This window comes from Osmerus eperlanus, chromosome 9, assembly GCF_963692335.1.
Source record: "Osmerus eperlanus chromosome 9, fOsmEpe2.1, whole genome shotgun sequence".
In the NCBI taxonomy this organism is placed as follows: domain Eukaryota; kingdom Metazoa; phylum Chordata; class Actinopteri; order Osmeriformes; family Osmeridae; genus Osmerus; species Osmerus eperlanus.
The window spans coordinates 5,033,481-5,052,634 of NC_085026.1; the positions used below are offsets into that span (position 1 = coordinate 5,033,481).

The window sequence follows — 19,154 nt, forward strand, 5'->3', positions numbered from 1 at the left end:
ACACAGAACACACACAGAACATAGAACACACACAGAACATAGAGCACACATAAAACACACACAGAACATAGAACACACACAGAACACACACAGAACATAGAACACACACAGAACATAGAGCACACATAGAACACACACAGAACATACAGCACACATAGAACACACACAGAACATAGAACACACACAGGACATAGAGCACACGTAGAACACATGCAGAACACAGAACTCAGTCCCAAAAAATCAGTACTCAGAAGGCTGGCCAGTGTGTCTTCAGCTGGACCCTAATTACAGAGGCACCCAGTGACTGGACAGTTATTTATTTAAACATTACCATGCTCCATATACTACCATGTCCCATGGCTATGATCTGTGGTTGAACCTCACCAGACCTCAGACTGCTGGGCCTGGGTTCTAGAGTGGCTAACCTCCTCCAGCGCCGGGCTGTCTCATGGAGGTCTCAGCTGAATGAACTGTACTCTGGTTCCGATACTGCAGCGCTCGACTGGAGTCGCGGGTGGAAGACTATCGTTACCTGGAGACACTGTCTGGTGCTGCTCCTGTGCTCTGACCACGTAATCCAGTTATGTAAACCTGGAGATCAGCCCTGCGTCATCGTGAACCTGAAGCCTTTCTAATTACCGCTCCGTCTTTGCAGGGTGATGGGAGGAAGAAAGCAGAATAGGCACGTCTCCTCCGTTTATATTTCATTCATTTAAACAGACTCGGCTGTGCTGTTTAAGGTTTATCAATATCAATCAAGATAGTTACTAACCCTAACCCCAACCATATTACGAAAAAAACAATGGATATTGTCATGTAAGATATGAATAAGGTACCATGAGGCATGCTGCTGGTAAATCCTCCCACTTCTTAGCAGAACTCTCGAGAGAGGAAAGAAAGCACCACATCTGGAGATTCCAGCATGGAACACTGTGCCACTCCTGTCAACATGGCCTCTCCACTCTCCCCCCTCCGGGGGGCTCCACATTCCCCCTGTCTGCCCCAGGCCCTCGCCGGCCCCTCCCAGAGGCCATCCCCGGCCCTTTAGCTCCATTAACTAACACTGCTGGCATTTCAGACAACCGTGCCAAAATGGTGATCTCCCTGGAAACCCCAAGAACAAAGACACAGGGCTTGTTCTTCCACCTTTTACACACACAGGGGTTGGAACACTGGAATTCAGCTATGATAATAGTGGAAACTTAGCCAATGGGCCTTGGGTCTAACTGGTGATCATCCTTACTGGCTGTCTGTAATACTGTATGCATGCCTGGTCTTGTGAGAGTGTGTGTGTGAGAGATTGTGTGGGTGTGTTTGAAAGGGTGTGTGTGAGAGAGAGAGTGTGTGGGTGTGTGTGTGTGAATGTGTGCGAACGTGTTTGTTGTGTGTGTATGTGTGTGTATGTGTGTGCAAACAGTCTGTGTGTAGAGACACAGCCAGCAGGAATTCTCCAGGCTCCTCTGCGGGTCACTAGTGCTTGTCTGGTCCAGAGTCTCAGCGCTGCTCTACAGAACAGAGCTCTAAGTACAGGCCTCCTGGGAGGTTGAGCTTCCAGAACCGTCTTGCCGTTGGCAGCGAATCTGGACCTTCGCTTTAGGGAACTCCTCTTGTTGTCATGTTTGAATCTGATCAAAGTTTATTTATACATGCCTTTATACAAGCAATGTCACAGAGGGCTTTAGTGATGCCTACAGATCAGCACCTATCACCAACCTCAACCCGTAGAGGTCATAGAAAAACAAATACAAATCCGAGCAAGAGAATGGAAGAAACATTGTGAGGAGCAGTTCAGAGAGGGCTCCCCTCCTCCACAGATGCTGGCGATGTAGAGAGGCAGCAGACCAGAGGCTGTACACATTATAGGGTTAATAACGTTTCTTTAGGGGCCCACTGAGCGAGCGAGCGGCGCTGAGGGGAGCAGCAGAGCGCTGTGTTGTTTTAAGGCACACGGGGGATTATGGGAAATAAAAGAGAGGCCACCAGTGTTATGGTTTTCTTCCTCTCGTCCCTCCACGAGTCTGCAGTGCTGTTCTTCCCACTTGCCTCGTTCAATGTCCACCTTTATTTGACATTTGTAACAAGTACTAGTTACACAGTGGAGCTGAGAGGGAGGGAATTTGACTGCACATTCCAGGTTCAATACTCCCTCGTACGTTGCTTTGGATAAAGCGCCTACTATATGAACACACACTATTATTATTACTACAGGCACAGGTTTATTGGAAGTACGGGTATATTGACATTCTTGATCCTCCTCCTCTCAACTGTTTCCTATCCCCAAGTCTGTATGGATCTAAATCTCGTTAATTTAGCTTAGCTTCGTTCCTCAAGCTAGCCTAACCTATAAATAATAACTTCAAGATGACTTCATGTTGTCCTATTTCTGTGGTGGACTGACTACCTCTAAGACATGGGTGGTGTTAGCCTCCCACTGGCTTTGGTATAGTCTGGCTTACTCTAAGCCAGCATGGTGTGTGTGTGTGCGTGGGTGTGTGTTTGTGTGTGTGTAGTTTAGTAATCAGTCCAGAGAGCTGAAGCTTTTCTGTAATCCTGGAGCAGGGAAAGTGGTGTGAGTGTTTATTTAAGCACCAAGACTCCTGGGAACTCAGAAAGGATATGTAAAAGCAATGGTTGGCCAAAAACAAGAACAATATGAATAAAGAAAGATTATATTGCAATAACTCTTCATTCTAGGCCCAGGTGCCAGAGCCAGGGTTTAAAAGGCTGTGAACTACATGGCTGTGAATGAAAAGGCTGGATAAAGGATCTCTCCTCACCCAGGCAGTGTGAAGCCAGAACTGTGGACCATGAGAACCTAATGATAACATCAACGTTCTTCCAGGAGAACCTTCTGATTACGCCAACGTTCTTCCAGGAGAACCTTCAGATTACATCAATGTTCTTCCAGGATATTGACGCATCAGTGTTCTGCATACATGCACGTCTTTTCCATTCCCACACTGCAACGATGTGCCAAGACATTACAGCTCTCCAGCAGACATACATGAGTGGAGGGCTAAAACAACACAGAACATGTTAGATCAATCAGTGTTCTCACGGCTCACACTTGTACATTACAATTGTAATGTGTTCATTTAGCCCACAGTCCTCTCCAAAACGAGACAGTGGAGGATCTGAACCTGCAACCTCAAGATCTGCAGTGAAGCGCTCTTCCACAGGGGTACAACTAAAATGGCTGAGCTCTGGACACATTCTGTTGACCCAGCACTGAGCACACTCCATAAGCAAACCTACTCGTTTGCTGATCTAGTGCATTTGATCTGAGTCCTCTCCTACCACCCTGTCTCCTCTCCTACCACCCTGTCTCCTCTCCTACCACCCTGCCTCCTCTCCTACCACCCTGCCTCCTCTCCTACCACCCTGTCTCCTCTCCTACCACCCTGCCTCCTCTCCTACCATCCTGTCTCCTCTCCTACCACCCTGTCTCCTCTCCTACCACCCTGCCTCCTCTCCTACCATCCCGTCTCCTCTCCTACCACCCTGTCTCCTCTCCTACCACCCTGTCTCCTCTCCTACCACCCTGCCTCCTCTCCTACCATCCTGTCTCCTCTCCTACCACCCTGCCTCCTCTCCTACCATCCTGTCTCCTCTCCTACCACCCTGTCTCCTCTCCTACCACCCTGCCTCCTCTCCTACCATCCTGTCTCCTCTCCTACCACCCTGCCTCCTCTCCTACCATCCTGTCTCCTCTCCTACCACCCTGTCTCCTCTCCTACCACCCTGCCTCCTCTCCTACCATCCCGTCTCCTCTCCTACCACCGTCTCCTCTCCTACCACCCTGTCTCCTCTCCTACCATCCTGACTCCTCTCCTACCATCCTGTCTCCTCTCCTACCATCCTGACTCCTCTCCTACCACCCTGTCTCCTCTCCTACCACCCTGTCTCCTCTTCTACCACCCTGTCTCCTCTCCTACCATCCTGACTCCTCTCCTACCATCCTGTCTCCTCTCCTACCATCCCATCTCCTCAGGCAGTCCAGTTTCAGAGGCCAGATGAGTCATAGTCCCACTGTGAGCCCGGTGTAGACAGCATTTGGCTGACTGGCCTGGGAGGGAGACAGAGAAAGAGAGAGGGAGGGAGGCAGAGAGGGCCAGAGAGGCAGAGAGAGAGAGAGGCTGTGACTAACTCGGTTGCCCGGCAGTTGTTGTGATTCTGTTACTCAGCCTGGCTCAGCTTAGTGTGAGTCCATTAGCCAGACAGTAACAGTGTACTGTGAATACTCTCTGGTGTCTTAGCCTCAGACCATTACCACACCACAGGGAAGCTGCACTTCTTGGAATGAAGAGGCCCATTAATACAGTAGCTTTGCTAGGACAGGTGAGGTAAGGTAGAGGTGAGGTAACGTAGGACAGGCAAGGTGCTAGAGGTGAGGTAGGACAGTTGAGGTGAGGTAGGTGAGGTAGGGTAGAAGAATGTTGCACACGTGCTTACGATCCACATATGGACAGAGTGAAAATGCATGTTTATTGAAGCAATACAGAATACATACAGTATATGTTGGATTTGCTCTTTAGAGGAAAACAACTTTGATTAGAACGCTTTCATTAATATTCTCTCAGTCCATATATACACAGTGGTACCAACATCTGTAATAAAATCAGTCCAGACAGAGCGTGTGCAGCCTGTCTGCAGCAGGCGGTAAGGGGACAGCCTCGTTCTAACCATATTAGTTTAGCGCATGATTTAAGAATAAATACAGGAGAACAGCCCATTTTAAAGTGTTGTATTTCAGATATCCACCTTGTGGCAAGTTCATTATGTGTACTTTGACGAAGGTAAAATACACACAAAAAAAACAAAATATTAAATAAAATAAAAAATATTAAACCAGAAAAGGAAAGCATTTTGTAACTGTATATTGAGACTTGCATGTAATCAGATAACAAGCACACCAAAAACATGCCTAGACACTTTTGGTAAAGGTGGTCTAAATGTTAAACTGGTCTGGTTTCAAAGCCCTCCTTCAAAATTCCACCTAACAGTCAACATAAAAAGTGAGACGCAAACGACTGCTTTTAAGTGCAATCTTAAAAGTCACACAAGGCATTTAAGAAGAGATGCTGTTTCGAGTTTGTAGCACACAGAGCTGTCTCTGGGATGGCACGAGTGAGGGAGACCGTGAGAGAGAGCGAGCAGGGGGGAGAGAGACCACAGCGCTGAGTCAGAAGGCTAGAACAGCTAGAACGTGCTTCTCCTCAGGTGCAGAGAGCTGTCCAACATCTCTCTCCAGAGCAGAGTGTATCCTCACCCAGCAGCGGAACATGCTTGAATGTCAAATGTCTCTCCCTGGCACATCACACTACATCAGATACACCCCCGACATTCCAACTGCTCCGTCAAGCACACTTACACACACACAAGCATGCACGCACGCACGCACACACACACATCCAGAGAACCAGCCAGATAGATACAGTACTCCTGTCTTTAGACAGCTTCAGAGCTACAGGTGACCAAAGATCTGGAACTCCATACATTATGTTCCAAAGTTCTAGAATGCCTTTACTTTCATAGATTCTAGAACTCCTTCACTTTCCAACATTCTAGAACTCCTTCACTTTCCAACATTCTAGAACTCCTTCACTTTCCAACATTCTAGAACTCCTTCACTTTCCAACATTCTCTTGGCATCTTGCAGAGTGCCTTTAGCAGGAGTCCACAGGGGGGCAGCATGTGTTAGCAGACGGAGGTGGGATCATCTCCCAGGGGGCAGTGCGGGAGGTGGCGGGGCATCACTGCTCGGTGGGGCAGACCGCTCGGTCCTTGCAGCAGAAGTAGTGGACCACCACGCCGTTGGGATAGCGGGCGAAGGCGCTAGGCAACAGAGAGAGAGGCAAATACATCTCCTCGTACTGCAGACAAAGTGAACTCATAGATCAACATGGCCCTGGTCCTGGAGTGCTCTCAGTAGGTCCAGGAGCAGGGTGGGATGCATGCTGGATGAAGGCTGGGATAAGGGTGGGATGAGGGTGAAGCAGGGTGGGATGAGGGCTAGATGAAGGCTGGGATAAGGGTGGGATGAGGGTGAAGCAGGGTGGGATGAGGGCTAGATGAAGGCTGGGATAAGGGTGGGAAGAGGGCTGGGTGAGGGTGGGATGAGGGCAGGATGAGGGTGTAGCAGGGTGGGATGAGGGCAGGATGAGGGTGTAGCAGGGTGGGATGAGGGTTACCTGTTGCCTATCTTCTTCTTGCAGACGCGGCAGGTCTTCTCCTCGGTGATGACACACTTGACCTGCTGGTGGTATATCCGCTCCTCCTGGACCTACATGCACACCTCACGTTTACCGGCCATGTCTAACACTGGGGACGCTGGGACCTAGTTGACATATTCATATAGCCCCTGTCCCCCCAATACTTTTTCTAGCGATGATCCTAAGCGTGGGTGCAGGGTCTCTGTGTGTGTGTGTGTGTGTGAGGGACTCACCCGGAGGAACTCTGCCTGCAGCAGGCTCTTCAGGACCTGGTTGAAGCGCTTCCTCTGGGCCGTGTCCTCCAGCACACTCTCCAGGAACACGCCGATCTCGCGGATCTGAGTGTTGGCTGGCAGCAGGTTGATCGCCTAGGAGACAGACACGTCACAGGTGTCATGGCGACACTCCTCAGTATCCCTTCCTCCCTCACTTGCCCACTCCAGAGATCAAACTGAGTAGTGCTGACTCAGTCACCCACCTCTCAATAACACTCGTTTAGCCAGCTAGGTTAGCCATTGGAAAGCTTGCTTCCCTTGGGTGGGAGGTGTTTAAGGAGTGAGTTTAACCAGTTGCAGTATTCAGACCTTACCTGCCCCAGCGACAGCCCCTAGCGTGGGTATTATAGTCAGTCTACTGGAGGAGACTAGCTCTGTTACTCTCCTGGAGGACACTAGGTCTGTTACTCTCCTGGAGGACACTAGGTCTGTTACTCTCCTGGAGGACACTAGGTCTGTTACTCTACTGGAGGACACTAGGTCTGTTACTCTCCTGGAGGACACTAGGTCTGTTACTCTACTGGAGGACACTAGGTCTGTTACTCTCCTGGAGGACACTAGGTCTGTTACTCTCGTGGAGGACACTAGGTCTGTTACTCTCCTGGAGGACACTAGTTCTGTTACTCTACTGGAGGACACTAGGTCTGTTACTCTCCTGGAGGACACTGGGTCTGTTACTCTACTGGAGGACACTAGGTCTGTTACTCTCCTGGAGGACACTAGGTCTGTTACTCTCCTGGAGGACACTAGTTCTGTTACCATGGGGTAGGAAAGGGGAAGACTGGGTTCTATGTTATCAGGCTGGATTACATAGAGGAAACATGATCCTTGTCCTGTCTCTGGGGAGAGGAGAGGGGAAGGGAGGAGGAACAAGGGGGAGGGGTAGATGGAGAGAGAAAGAGAGGTAGAGAGAGAGAGAGAGAGAGAGTGGAAGAGAGAGAGAAAGAGGGATTAGAGAGAGATGAGAGACGGGTGAGAGACGGGTGAGAGAGGGAGAGATGTTAGCATCTCTGCAGGTGACCGACCAGCACACAGGGCACGGCAGAGCACATTGTTTCTCCTCGCAGGCTCACGGTCTAAAAGCATCCCCAGAGTCTCAGGTCCTCTCTCTCCCTCCATCTGTGTGCCGCTCACTGTTTCCCTCTCTTCATGCCTGCATGTGTCACCCCCCTCTCCCCCCGTGCTGTTGGCAAGGCAGGCTCTGGGAGCTCGGCCAGGAGACATGAAAGAACAGCCACATAAAGGCCATGAAGGAGTGCGGAGCAGGAGAGAGGAGCGGAGAGGAGAGCAGAATAGAGGAGGATAAAAGAGGAGTATAAAAGAAGGGAGAAAATGAGGGCAGAGCAGGGAGGAAGAGAGCAAGACGAGAGGAGCAGGAAAGAGGAGAACAAAGGAGAGAGAAGAGAGGAGAGCAGATGAGAACCACCAACCCCCAGAACCTCCTGACCCCAGAACCTCCTGACCCCAGAACCTCCTGACCTCCGGACATCAAACCAGTCCTAAACCTGATGACCTCTAACCCACTTTCCCGGTGACTCCCAAACACAATACCATCCCTGAATCCCTGAGAAACCACACGTTACGTTTCACCAGCAGGAAGACTGACTAAAGGTCTCAGATAACATAGAAACACAGTTACCAGTGGAGGGATGGTGGGTTTGTCAGGGTAAGATATGAAGCTAAAGTAAACAGCCTGACTCAGCTGAGATATACAGTAGAACGAGGAAGAACTCCACAGCACCCAGTCACAAAAACGTCTTTATGTTGCGACATTTCAAAGAGATTAAAGCATTTCATGCCAACAAACAATAAAACAAATCATAATAAACAAATAAATAGAATACTAATAACAATATATTCATTCAGCAGATGCTTGTAACCAAAGCAAGGTACAGGGGGGATTTGAACCTGGGACCTCTTGATCTGCAGTAAAAGGCTCTACCACTAAGGTTTAGCCATCCACCGACTACAACTAAAAACATCAGGCACTCTAAAAATTAACCAGAGACAGAAATAAAAAGCCCCAGTGCTAGAGCATCTGACTGCTGAATGAATATATTGTTATTAGTATTCTATTTATTCGTTTATCACCTGCTAAACGCCCCCCCTAGTGGCTGTTGAGGCCTCACCTTGGTGGTGTTGAGCTTGCTGTGGTGCAGCTCCAGAACCTGCAGGGCGGCCTGGAGGTTGGGCTGGGGCTCGCTCTTCTCTATCTGGACGGGCCCCAGGCAGTGCACGTCAGGGGGGGACAGGTACATGCGCAGCAGAGACAGGTACACCTGGGGGAGGGGGGCAGCTGGGGTTAGCACACATGTATGTAGGTGTGTGTGGGAGGGAGGGGGGGTACCTGGATGGGGCCATGAAGGGTGAGGTTCGACATCGGAGTTCGTTGTGAAGACATGTGTGACAGGTGTGTGAAGAGTTTGACTGGAGATTGTGAGAGAGAGGGGTGTTGTGAGAGAGAGGGGTGTTCTGAGAGAGAGGGGTGTTCTGAGAGAGAGGGGTGTTCTGAGAGAGAGGGGTGTTCTGAGAGAGAGGGGGTGTTCTGAGAGAGAGGGGCGTTGTGAGAGAGGGGCGTTGTGAGAGAGACGGGTGTTGTGAGAGAGAGGGGCGTTGTGAGAGAGAGGGGTGTTGTGAGAGAGACGGGTGTTGTGAGAGAGAGGGGTGTTGTGAGAGAGAGGGGTGTTCTGAGAGAGAGGGGTGTTCTGAGAGAGAGGGGTGTTGTGAGAGAGAGGGGCGTTGTGAGAGAGGGGTGTTGTGAGAGAGAGGGGCGTTGTGAGAGAGGGGTGTTGTGAGAGAGAGGGGCGTTGTGAGAGAGAGGGGCGTTGTGAGAGAGAGGGGTGTTGTGAGAGAGAGGGGTGTTGTGAGAGAGAGGGGTGTTGTGAGAGAGAGGGGTGTTGTGAGAGAGAGGGGTGTTGTGAGAGAGAGGGGTGTTGTGAGAGAGGGGTGTTGTGAGAGAGAGGGGTGTTGTGAGAGAGAGGGGTGTTCTGAGAGAGAGGGGTGTTCTGAGAGAGAGGGGTGTTGTGAGAGAGAGGGGTGTTCTGAGAGAGAGGGGTGTTCTGAGAGAGAGGGGTGTTGTGAGAGAGAGGGGTGTTCTGAGAGAGAGGGGTGTTCTGAGAGAGAGGGGTGTTGTGAGAGAGAGGGGTGTTCTGAGAGAGAGGGGTGTTCTGAGAGAGAGGGGTGTTGTGGACTCACGTCTCTGTTCCCGTCGGTCAGCTTGTCGTAGTGGCCGTGACAGTACCTGAGGAGAGAACACCAGGACCTTTTACAACAGGAGCATCTCTTCAATCAACAGCAGTCAGCTAGTTGGGGGCAGAGGGGTGGGTGGGTACAACTGTTGGTGTGTGTGAGGGTGTTTGTAGGTGTTTGTCAGAGTGTGTGTGTGGTTTGTCTGTGTGAGCTATGTGGGTGTATGTGTGTCAGTGAGTGTGGTTTGTATATGTGTAGTGCGTGTGGTGTGTGTGTAGGTGTGGTGTGTGTGTAGGTGTGGTGTGTATGGTGTGTGTAGGTGTGTGTGTGCGCGCGCTCACTCCTCTGCCATGTGTGTGTCCTTCAGTATGTGGACGTAGATGAAGAGAGCCTGTTCGTGTTTCCCCATCCTGCCTAGCAACAAGGCCCTCTCCTCCAGCAGACCTGGAGACACAGCAGGGACACAGTCAGGAGGGGACAGCCTCAACACAGCCACAACACAGCCACAACCATCCGGTCCTGCCATCCATCCAGCCGTCCCCAACCCAGCCATCCTCACCATCGAAGGGGAAGTCACTGATGAGCTTGGCCGGCTCGTAGAAGGTGGACACCTCCAAAAAACACAGCAGCTTGTTCCGGAACTCCCCCAGCTCGCCCTCCTCCTTCCCAGCAGCCACTGGGGGCACTCCTAACAGACAGAAGAGCGGGAGGGCGAGAGGAGGCGAGACATTCAGGTCAGCAGGGCAGAGGAGACGTCAGGCACACAACGAGGAAGGCCTTCGACGTCAGACGAGGAACACCGCAGTCACCCTTCACAGGCCCCTGACAGATGCCTAGAGGGCCCTTAAGAGGCCCCCGAGAGCTAGGATCACTAGGAAGGGACATTGATTGATTACCCACTGAAGTAAATTGTTAAAGTAAATTCCTCCTGGACACCAATAGAAAGGTAGGTACTTCACTGGCTGCTGCTACCTCTATGAGGAGGACAATAACATTTTTGGAATTGAATGTTGCCGCTATGTGTCTTCCATGTTGGAGGGGTGAGAAATTGCACGTAATACTGGTTACTTATTGGAATAAAATTCAGTTTACTGGTTACCAGTCTCATGTTCAATTTCTTACACGTATAAGAAACCAAATTTCATGAAAATGGTTCAGAATTAAGAAAGTAAAAGTAGATTTTCTAGAGAAGTATGCATTTCTCATTACAAACTGTACATGTTTCCTAGTGGAACTGAACTGCTCCAAAATGGCCGACACACAGACACACGTCAAACCGCGGTCTCTACCTTTTCTATATCCATGATGGACACCAACATGGAGCCGGCTTTGGCTATCGGAATGAATTGCAGAATTTCACAAGCTAACGTTAGCGGTTAGCTTGTCTAGGGTTCTGTGTGGACGTGGGCAGGGCCCCAGGACGTACCCTCGGGCAGGGAGTTGAGGTATTGCTTCATGAGGCCCTGCACCCTCTCTAGGTACAGCTGGACCAGCACGTTGTGGAAGTGGGGCCCCTGCTCCTGCCACTCGTGCAGGATGTGCTCCAGGTAGGGGATGGCCAGCTCCTGGAAGCCCTCCCTCAGGAAGCCCAGCGCCCGGTCCCTGGGGAGAGCCTCCACCTCCGGCAGGTCCTCCGTGAAGATCTGATCGCCAGAGAACAACACAGCTCTGAGTCTGGGGGGGGGGGGGGGTTCAGGGCAGCGAGATGTGGACCAGCTATATCTGAGCTATAGTGGTAGGTTAAGCTTAGTGGCTAGAGCATTTGACTGCAGATGAAGACATTGCAGGTTCAAACCCTCAATAGATCGATACACGTATCCCTCCATCTGCATGTGCAGCCACGCCTCCCCAGTCAGACTCTCACCTTCAGGCCGTCCTCGGGGCAGATCTTCAGCACCCAGGGGGAGAACTCAAAGATGATGCCCAGGTTCTCCAGCCCTGCAGTGGAGCAGGGGAGAGATTACAGTTAGGGGAGTATAGTGTAGATTACAGCAGTATAGAAGTAGATTACAGCAGGTTTGCGTAAAGTACAGCGGTTTCGAGAATATTACAGCTGTAGCCTTTACCTAGTCTCTGGAGGTACTGCACTGTCCTCTCATGACCCTTCAGTGGAGAGTTGGCCTTGGTGGACTGGTCTAGTAACACCTGGAGGGCTGAGGAGAGGGGGGAGGGAGGGGAGGGCACAGTGTGGGAACAGACACAGACATGAGGAAACAAGGACAGGGCATATTCCGGAATGATGGAACACTGGTGTGTCATACTTGGAGTGTCATACAGCTCTATGTTTGCTTGGTTCAACTGAACATGGACCTGGCAGACACGCCAGGGTGTTTGCCCAAACCAGAACAGCTGGTCTGAGAAGCAGTAGGCAGAGAGATAATAGGACAGACATAGAGAGAGGGGGAGAGAGCCGTGGGGGGGGGGGGGGGGCATAGGGAGGGAAAGAGCGAGAAAAGAGCGAGAGATCTGAAAGAGAAAAGAAGAGAGGGAGGGAGAGATATTTGAGAGAAAGAGAGAGGTAGGGATAGCGCTGGGAAAGGGGGAGAGAGAGGGTGAGGGAGAGAGAGAGCTCTGAGCGAGGGGGACAGAGACAGAGGAGAAAGCGCGAGGAAGAGAGGGGGGGGAAGAGAGAGTAAGAGGGAGGGGGAAAACATCAGGATTACGGAACATTACGTCACCCGAGGAGCATGTGGAGGACTGATTAAAAACACACGCACCCAGAATGCACCACAACATAACAATCCAAACGACATTAAGGCAGCTATGATCTCAGAGGACAACACGTGCGGTCGTCAAGACGGTTGCTCCTCTCCAGCACCAGAGAAACTCCTCTCCTAGCCTGCATGCTTCCAGAAGATCCTCTCCCAGCATGGAGCTCTGAGGGGTGGAGCTCAGCGGTACAACATTTGACTGCAGATCAGGAGGGCCCAGGTCCGCCACCCCCCCCACCCCCACCCCCCCATACATTTCTGGAGATAAAAGCGTCTGCTAAATGAATACATCAACTCGAACATCTCCTCCGGCCGTCACGGCCAAGACAACACAGCTGGCCTGCATCAGCATAAGAGCTGCATATCCAGCATACATAAAGACCCTCCATGCGTGGATTGGCTCTACTGCCGGGGCCGTCAGCTTCAAAACCTCTCTGGAGGGGGGGATCCCTCGCTGTATCGCTCCCCCGAGGTTTCATCCATTTATGATCTGTGCGATGGCTCGTAAAACCGAAACCCAAATGAGTTCTGAAGGAGAGCGGCGCTGCGTACCTTTCTGGTGCAGGCCCTTCTTCTCGTACAGGATGATGAGCTCGCTGTACTTGTGGGCCTTCTTCAGCACGTACTCGCTCTCCTCGATGTGACAGTGGTTGTTCTCCAGGCGCAGCAGCGGAGACACCAGCGCCACGTTGGTCTGGAGGGAACACCGGCTCCATCATCATCATCATCATCATCTTCATCATCATCATCCTCCTCCTCCCCTTCCTCAATATCACCATCACCCTCGCCATCATCATCATCCTCCTCCTCACTATCACCATCACCCTCATCAGTATCATCATCCCCATCATTATCATCCCCATCATCCTCCTCCTCACAATCTCCATCACGCTCGTCATTATCATCATCATCATCATCATCATCATCATCATCATCATCCCTGTTACCCCCCTCCCCCCCATTATCATCATCACCTCATCATCATAATCAACTTAATCATCAGTAGAGAGGTGTTCCATGGAGGGTTAGGATTTGACAGGGCAGCTAGGAGGTCTTACATGCAGGTAGCACTTCAGCAGGGTGGTGTCTATGATCTGCAGCAGCTTCTTCCGGCTCTTGATGGTGGGGGTTCCCTCCATGAGGGGGGAGGGGGCGGAGGGGTCCGAGTCGTTCAGCTGCTTCACCAGGTGGCTGCGTTTCTGCAAGCACAGACAGTTCCATCAGCAGAACTTCTCGCGGGGGGGTCACAGTCCAACATGAACCGAGACATTCGTGCACTCATTATGTTGTAACAGGTCTCTCTCTCTCGCTCACTGTCACTAACCTGGGTGAGGTAGTCAATGAGAGCCAGGTGTGCCTTCTCCAGCTCTGCTCCAGACAGGGTGGGTAGAGGGTTGGGGTAGTGCAGCTGCTTCCGGTAGTCAGAGGGGAGCAGATCTGGGTACAGCCCAATTACATGGGTCGGGTCTGGGAACCAGGAACACTCACCATTAATACCACCATTAGTCATCTCAAGGTCTATAGACCCCATTACAATCAAGTCTATAAAGGCCATTATAATCAAGGTTAAAGAACACCATTAAACCAAAGCTGATTGAAGGTATATTAGAACCATTACAATCAACTTCTATGAAGGTCATTAGAATAATTACAATCAAGTTCTTAACTCACACAGAACAAAAACTCTAGCTCACCTGTGCCAAGCTTGGCAAACACCTGCATGGAGTCATCAAACCTCCTCTGGCAGAACAGGTTGAAGGCATACAGGTTCTGGATGTGGTGGATCTGCTGGCGCTTGTCTCCATCCGAGTCGTCCTTCATCTTCTGGGAGACACACACACTGGGTTAGACCACGACAACACCTCCAGTCTGGTTCCACTCTCCACAGCCTTCTGGCATGGAAAAGCCACTACAAAGCTGTTTCCTCCTGCTAGGAAAGGCCTGGAGGAGGCTGGACGGAGCAGAAATGAGGAGGTACCGTGTCCCTTCTGCCCAGATGAAGCTTGAAGATTAAATATAAAGGTTCTGCTTTCTGAGATAAACCACAACTGTGTCTGGTTAAAATGCACACAGTTCCTTGGCACAAACCACTGAAATACTGATTAAATTGGTCATTTTGTTATTAGATCCATGATTTTCTGCTTTACTCCATCTGCAGTTTGTCTATGTTGCTTTGGACAAGAGTGTGTCCAAAGCCAATAAAATGTAAATAACTGTCTAAAGCCCAGTGACGTAACACTTTCCCGTGTTAGTTGCTGTGTTTGGTGCTGTGTTTGGGGTTGTGTATGGGGCTGTGTATGGGGCTGTGTGTAGGGCTGTGTTTGGGGTTGTGTTTGGTGATGTGTGTAGGGCTGTGTAGGGCTGTGTTTGGGGTTGTGTGTAGGGCTGTGTTTGGGGTTGTGTGTAGGGCTGTGTGTAGGGCTGTGTGTAGGGCTGTGTGTAGGGCTGTGTTTGGGGTTGTGTGTAGGGCTGTGTTTGGTGCTGTGTTTGGGCTGGTTATCTCACCGCCAGCTGCAGCGCCAGCTCAAACTGCTTGTCCTGCAGCAGCTGTTTGATCTGGCTGGCGATGGACACGGGCACCAGTCGCCACACAAAATGGTTACTGGCAACATACACAATGTTGGGCCTGGGAACGAGCAGGGGAGAGGAGAGAGAGAAAAGAATGTTTGTTGTGATAAAACGAAGCATAAAAGGCAAATGGCAAATATCCAATCAGAGGGATGTCTCACCCAGCGGAGGTGATGAAGCGAGGTCTCTGGAGCTCCACACTCTGGACCAGCAAGCGAGGCTCGAAGGTCCGGATCTCCACGTAGCGGGGCAGGACTGCGATGATGTAGGGGGGCTGGTGCTCTGGGGTCGGGAGGGAGAGAGAGGGGGATTAGACATCTAGGCTTCTGGGGCAGGAAATCCAGCTGGAGCCAGCTATCTAGACAGGCCTGGGAGGAGGCCCTGGGCTGGCTGGCTGCTCCACCAGGCTGCCATGACAGCAGGGACGTGGATGACAGGAGAGGAGGGTTTGAGGCTGGCTGCACCTCATCCTGCCCTGACTCCAGCCAAAGCCACAACCTATGTCGGCGTTTATCACAAAGAGGAAATTGGAAACCTTTTTGAAACCTGAAGGCTTTCAGGCTTCATTTCCCCTTCCATGCAGTCATTTCTGCATTCCAATGTGAATGAAAGGGGCCTATAAGAAAAAAGGGAGCCTAACTTTGCATTTTCTTTGTCACCAAAGGTCATTGGAAAACTGGGCATGTTTCGTGGTCTCTTGGGGCCCACTCTGCCTGGGGAAAATATTGACATTACACTTAACATGTGTGTGTGAGAGTGAGCAAGTGTGCATGTGTGCGTGTAGAGGGGAGGTCAAGTTCCTGTGTTTAACACAGTGCCTGTATATGGAAAGAGGGCGTTACTCACGAAACCAAGCACCTTGAGTTACTCACAGCAAAAAAACTGTGTGACAACATTCCCCAAGATCCCAGTCACACCTGGCAATGCATTATGGGAGGAACCTAGACTGACATAATCATTTCCCCAGTCTTTACCCATGGCAATGGGGATGTCTGTCCAGCTGAGGGCGCACTTCTGGGTGCAGACCCCATCCTCGTTCAACACCACCGTGAGGTCATCCTGGCCCACCGCCACCTTCCCATCAGCCAGTGGGGCGACCAGAGCCTCCAGCTGCTTGCCGGTGGGGAAGAGCTCCTTGATGGAGCCTCGCCCGTCCATCTGACAACACAGGACACGGACGATCATGCACTGTAGTCTGTTAGCAGACGCTCGTTATTACAGTGTAGTCCTGGGCTCACATTCAGTATAGTATGCGAGAACTTAACACTACTGATCACGTCCACAGAATAAACATTCTGTGAACATGCTGGGCGAGTATGGATGAGTAAATGAGTGTGGATGAGTGTACATGAATGTGGATGAGTGTACACGAGTGTGGACAAGAGTAGATGAGTGTGGATGAGAGTGGCTGAGTAGATGAAGGTCCTCCTCACCCGTATCAGGTAGTAGTCCCTCTTGAAGCCCACACAGATAGAGCTCTCGCACCACGCCATGGACTTGGGGATGTCTGGGGCGGCAAAATCCCCCTGAGACACAGGCAAAGAAAGCACTGTTACAAATACTAAACTTTATTCTGGTCCTCTTTGCTTTAGTCCACTCTGCCCTCGTCCATGTGTCTTTGCCCGACAGCCCCAGCCCCTGCCCTAGCCCCTGCCCTAGCCCCTGCCCTAGCCCCTGCCCCAGCCCAGCCCCCTCTTTCACCTGCAGCTCATGGAACTCCCTGTCCTTCCAGTAGTACAGCTGCAGCTTCTTCTTCACTGCTACACACATCCTCAGTTTGGCCTCGCCCGAGCTGGACTGCTGCAAACCACACGAGAACAGATAAATTACAGATAAATGTAGAGATAGACAGAGATAGAGGACAGAGATAGAGAACAGAGAGAGGACAGAGAGAGGACAGAGATAGACATAGAGGATAGAGCTAGAGGATAGAGCTAGAGGACAGAGATAGAGGACAGAGATAGAGGGTAGAGCAAGAGGACAGATATAGAGGACAGAGATAGAGGACTGAGAGACATAGAGGATAGAGCTAGAGGACAGAGATAGAGGGTAGAGCAAGAGGACAGATATAGAGGACAGAGATAGAGGAAAGAGATAGAGGGTAGAGCTAGAGGACAGATATAGAGGAAAGATATAGAGGATAGAGCTAGAGGACAGATATAGAGGACAGAGATAGAGGACAGAGATAGAGGAAAGAGATAGAGGAAAGAGATAGACGATAGAGCTAGAGGACAGAGATAGAGGATAGAGCTAGAGGACAGAGATAGAGGATAGAGCTAGAGGACAGAGATAGAGGACAGAGATAGAGGACAGAGATAGAGGACAGAGATAGAGGAAAGAGAGAGGAAAGAGATAGAGGGTAGAGCTAGAGGACAGAGAGAAGACAGAGATAGAGGACAGAGAGAGGACCAAGATAGAGTACAGAGATAAAGTTTAGAGATGGAGGTTAGACATAGAAGTTAGAGCTAGAGTAGATAGAGGACAGAGATGGAGGTTATGGATAGAGGGGCAGAGATATGTAAGGCCTTAGCCTACGTGGTATGCACACTTAACCGGTGAGCCACTGGGACAAAAGGACTAGGGTTTACCTGCAGGTCGCAGGCAAACAGAGTCGCTCCCCTGGCCTTGGACACCACAGTGATCTGCTGGAAGGTCAGGAGGTCATGGACGTGGATGTTGTTCTCTGGGGAGGAGAGGAGCAACGCTCGGCACATGAAAACACGGCGGGGGATATACTGCATGCTAAACACAGGAAAAGAACTGAACTGTCCTAACTGAACGAGAGAGTATAGTGTACCTAGGAGGCTGACGAGGATCTTGTACTGTGACACCACAAAAAGCTGCAGAGGAGGAGAGCGGGATGTGGTTGAGAGCGTACAGATGAAGATAATGTCATCTTACACACACGCCACGGCTATTTCTTATAAACCACTGACACGTCACACTGCGTTCTCAAACGAAACAGGTACTCGTTCAACATCGTACCTGCTGGATCTTCTTGGAGAAGTTCTTATTGGACTTCTCAAGCGTCACCTCGAACCTGTTTGTGCCTATTGGTGAAGAGAATTCAATAATATGTCAATAATACATGCTGTGTACATGCAAGGCGAGAGTGGATGAGTGTGGTATGAGGAAATGACGAAATGCTCTACTCTTCCATGAGCAGGAAGGGGAGTAGTGGATACGTCATCAGTCATTTACAGACAGCAGCACCCTGAGTCACCTGCATCCTTCTTTATTCTGTAGAGTAGGAGGTGTCCTGGTTTTGTCCCCACAAGAAGCCAGTCCTCTGTCCAACAGAGAACAGAAGTCTGAGACAGCGTGTCTTAGTACAAACACAACAGCTCGAGGGGTGACATGTTGGAATTCATGTCCGGCCCAAACACTTCCGGCCCAAACACTTCTAAGTGATGAGGCTGGTAATTACTGCATTACCTAACCTGTTTACAGCTGCGACGGTCACCCCTGTAAATAGCTGGGCCTCAGTGCCCACATTCACATGTTGAATGACCACTTGGTGGGCCTTTCACAACAATGTCATAGAGATATAATATGTTTGGTCGTTTCAACTTACCCCAGGCCGCGAGGCAGTCGATCTGTAGGGGCAGTTTTTCCAGAATAGGTACAGGCTCATAAGCGTCATGCATTTTGGAATATTGCTGATGATTGATTGCTTATTTTAGTGCAGCTTGATTACAAAAAGAAAAGCAGTTGTCTTCTAACAGGAGGCGGTAGGCACGCCTATGTGAACTCGCCGCCGCTCTTCATTGTTATTCTACACAGTTGACTGTAAATAATACTTCATAGTTTGTCAAACCAGCTGTTAACAGTTTTCGAAATGTTTATACAGCTAATCTCTGATACACCTTGAGAAGACACCTAGCTTGCGAGCTAGCCAATAACTAGCATCGTACAGACACTTAGCTAGCTAACGTTAGCTTAAACTAAGAGATCCGACAAACCAACCAGCAATAGTGGACCATTTGTCATCCCATGCTTGGCTATTCCCGACCAAGCGTATTAGTCGGGTTTGCACAGGAAATCAGAAAGGCGTAAAACAAATCTGAACGCTGGTAGTTCAAATGTCTTTGCCTGTCTCCGATGCGGTGTCTGCTATTGTAGCTAGCTTCTCGCTGGTTCCTCAATGTTGTTGATATCTTAGTTGACTCGGGGAGGTTTGACAGGCACGTGACCGAAGT

General features: G+C 50.4%; 1 protein-coding gene across 3 annotated transcripts; it reads right to left on the bottom strand.

The window, feature by feature from the left end:
- Positions 1–4,464: 4,464 nt before the first annotated feature.
- On the bottom strand, positions 4,465–19,134 carry vps39 (VPS39 subunit of HOPS complex). Of its 3 annotated transcripts, none has more exons than XM_062469201.1 (24): positions 18,530–19,134; positions 18,179–18,244; positions 17,941–18,005; positions 17,753–17,795; positions 17,544–17,638; positions 16,657–16,752; positions 16,389–16,481; positions 15,930–16,113; positions 15,117–15,237; positions 14,893–15,013; positions 14,082–14,211; positions 13,712–13,854; positions 13,446–13,586; positions 12,940–13,081; positions 11,743–11,829; positions 11,541–11,614; positions 11,103–11,319; positions 10,236–10,364; positions 10,018–10,120; positions 9,683–9,728; positions 8,617–8,766; positions 6,446–6,580; positions 6,192–6,283; positions 4,465–5,835 (listed from the first exon to the last, which is right to left on the bottom strand). In XM_062469201.1, exons 1-24 carry the CDS (start codon positions 18,600–18,602, stop codon positions 5,754–5,756), a joined length of 2,628 nt encoding a protein of 875 aa, XP_062325185.1. In that variant the 5' UTR covers positions 18,603–19,134; the 3' UTR covers positions 4,465–5,753. The 3 variants fall into 3 exon arrangements, with proteins under 3 accessions (XP_062325185.1, XP_062325186.1, XP_062325184.1); XM_062469202.1 differs by having other exon boundaries at positions 14,082–14,208; positions 16,657–16,755; XM_062469200.1 differs by having other exon boundaries at positions 16,657–16,755.
- Between the last annotated feature and the right edge of the window lie 20 nt (positions 19,135–19,154).

Excerpts from the sequence above, each read along its gene's own strand:
- vps39 (XM_062469200.1), bottom strand. The coding sequence starts at position 18,602 with ATGCATGACGCTTATGAGCCTGTACCTATTCTGGAAAAACTGCCCCTA. Across the intron at positions 13,855-14,081 it reads GTTTGCCAAGCTTGGCACAG|ACCCGACCCATGTAATTGGG; the intron begins GTGAGCTAGAGT and ends CCTGGTTCCCAG. Across the intron at positions 11,830-12,939 it reads GAAGGGCCTGCACCAGAAAG|CCCTCCAGGTGTTACTAGAC; the intron begins GTACGCAGCGCC and ends CCCTCTCCTCAG.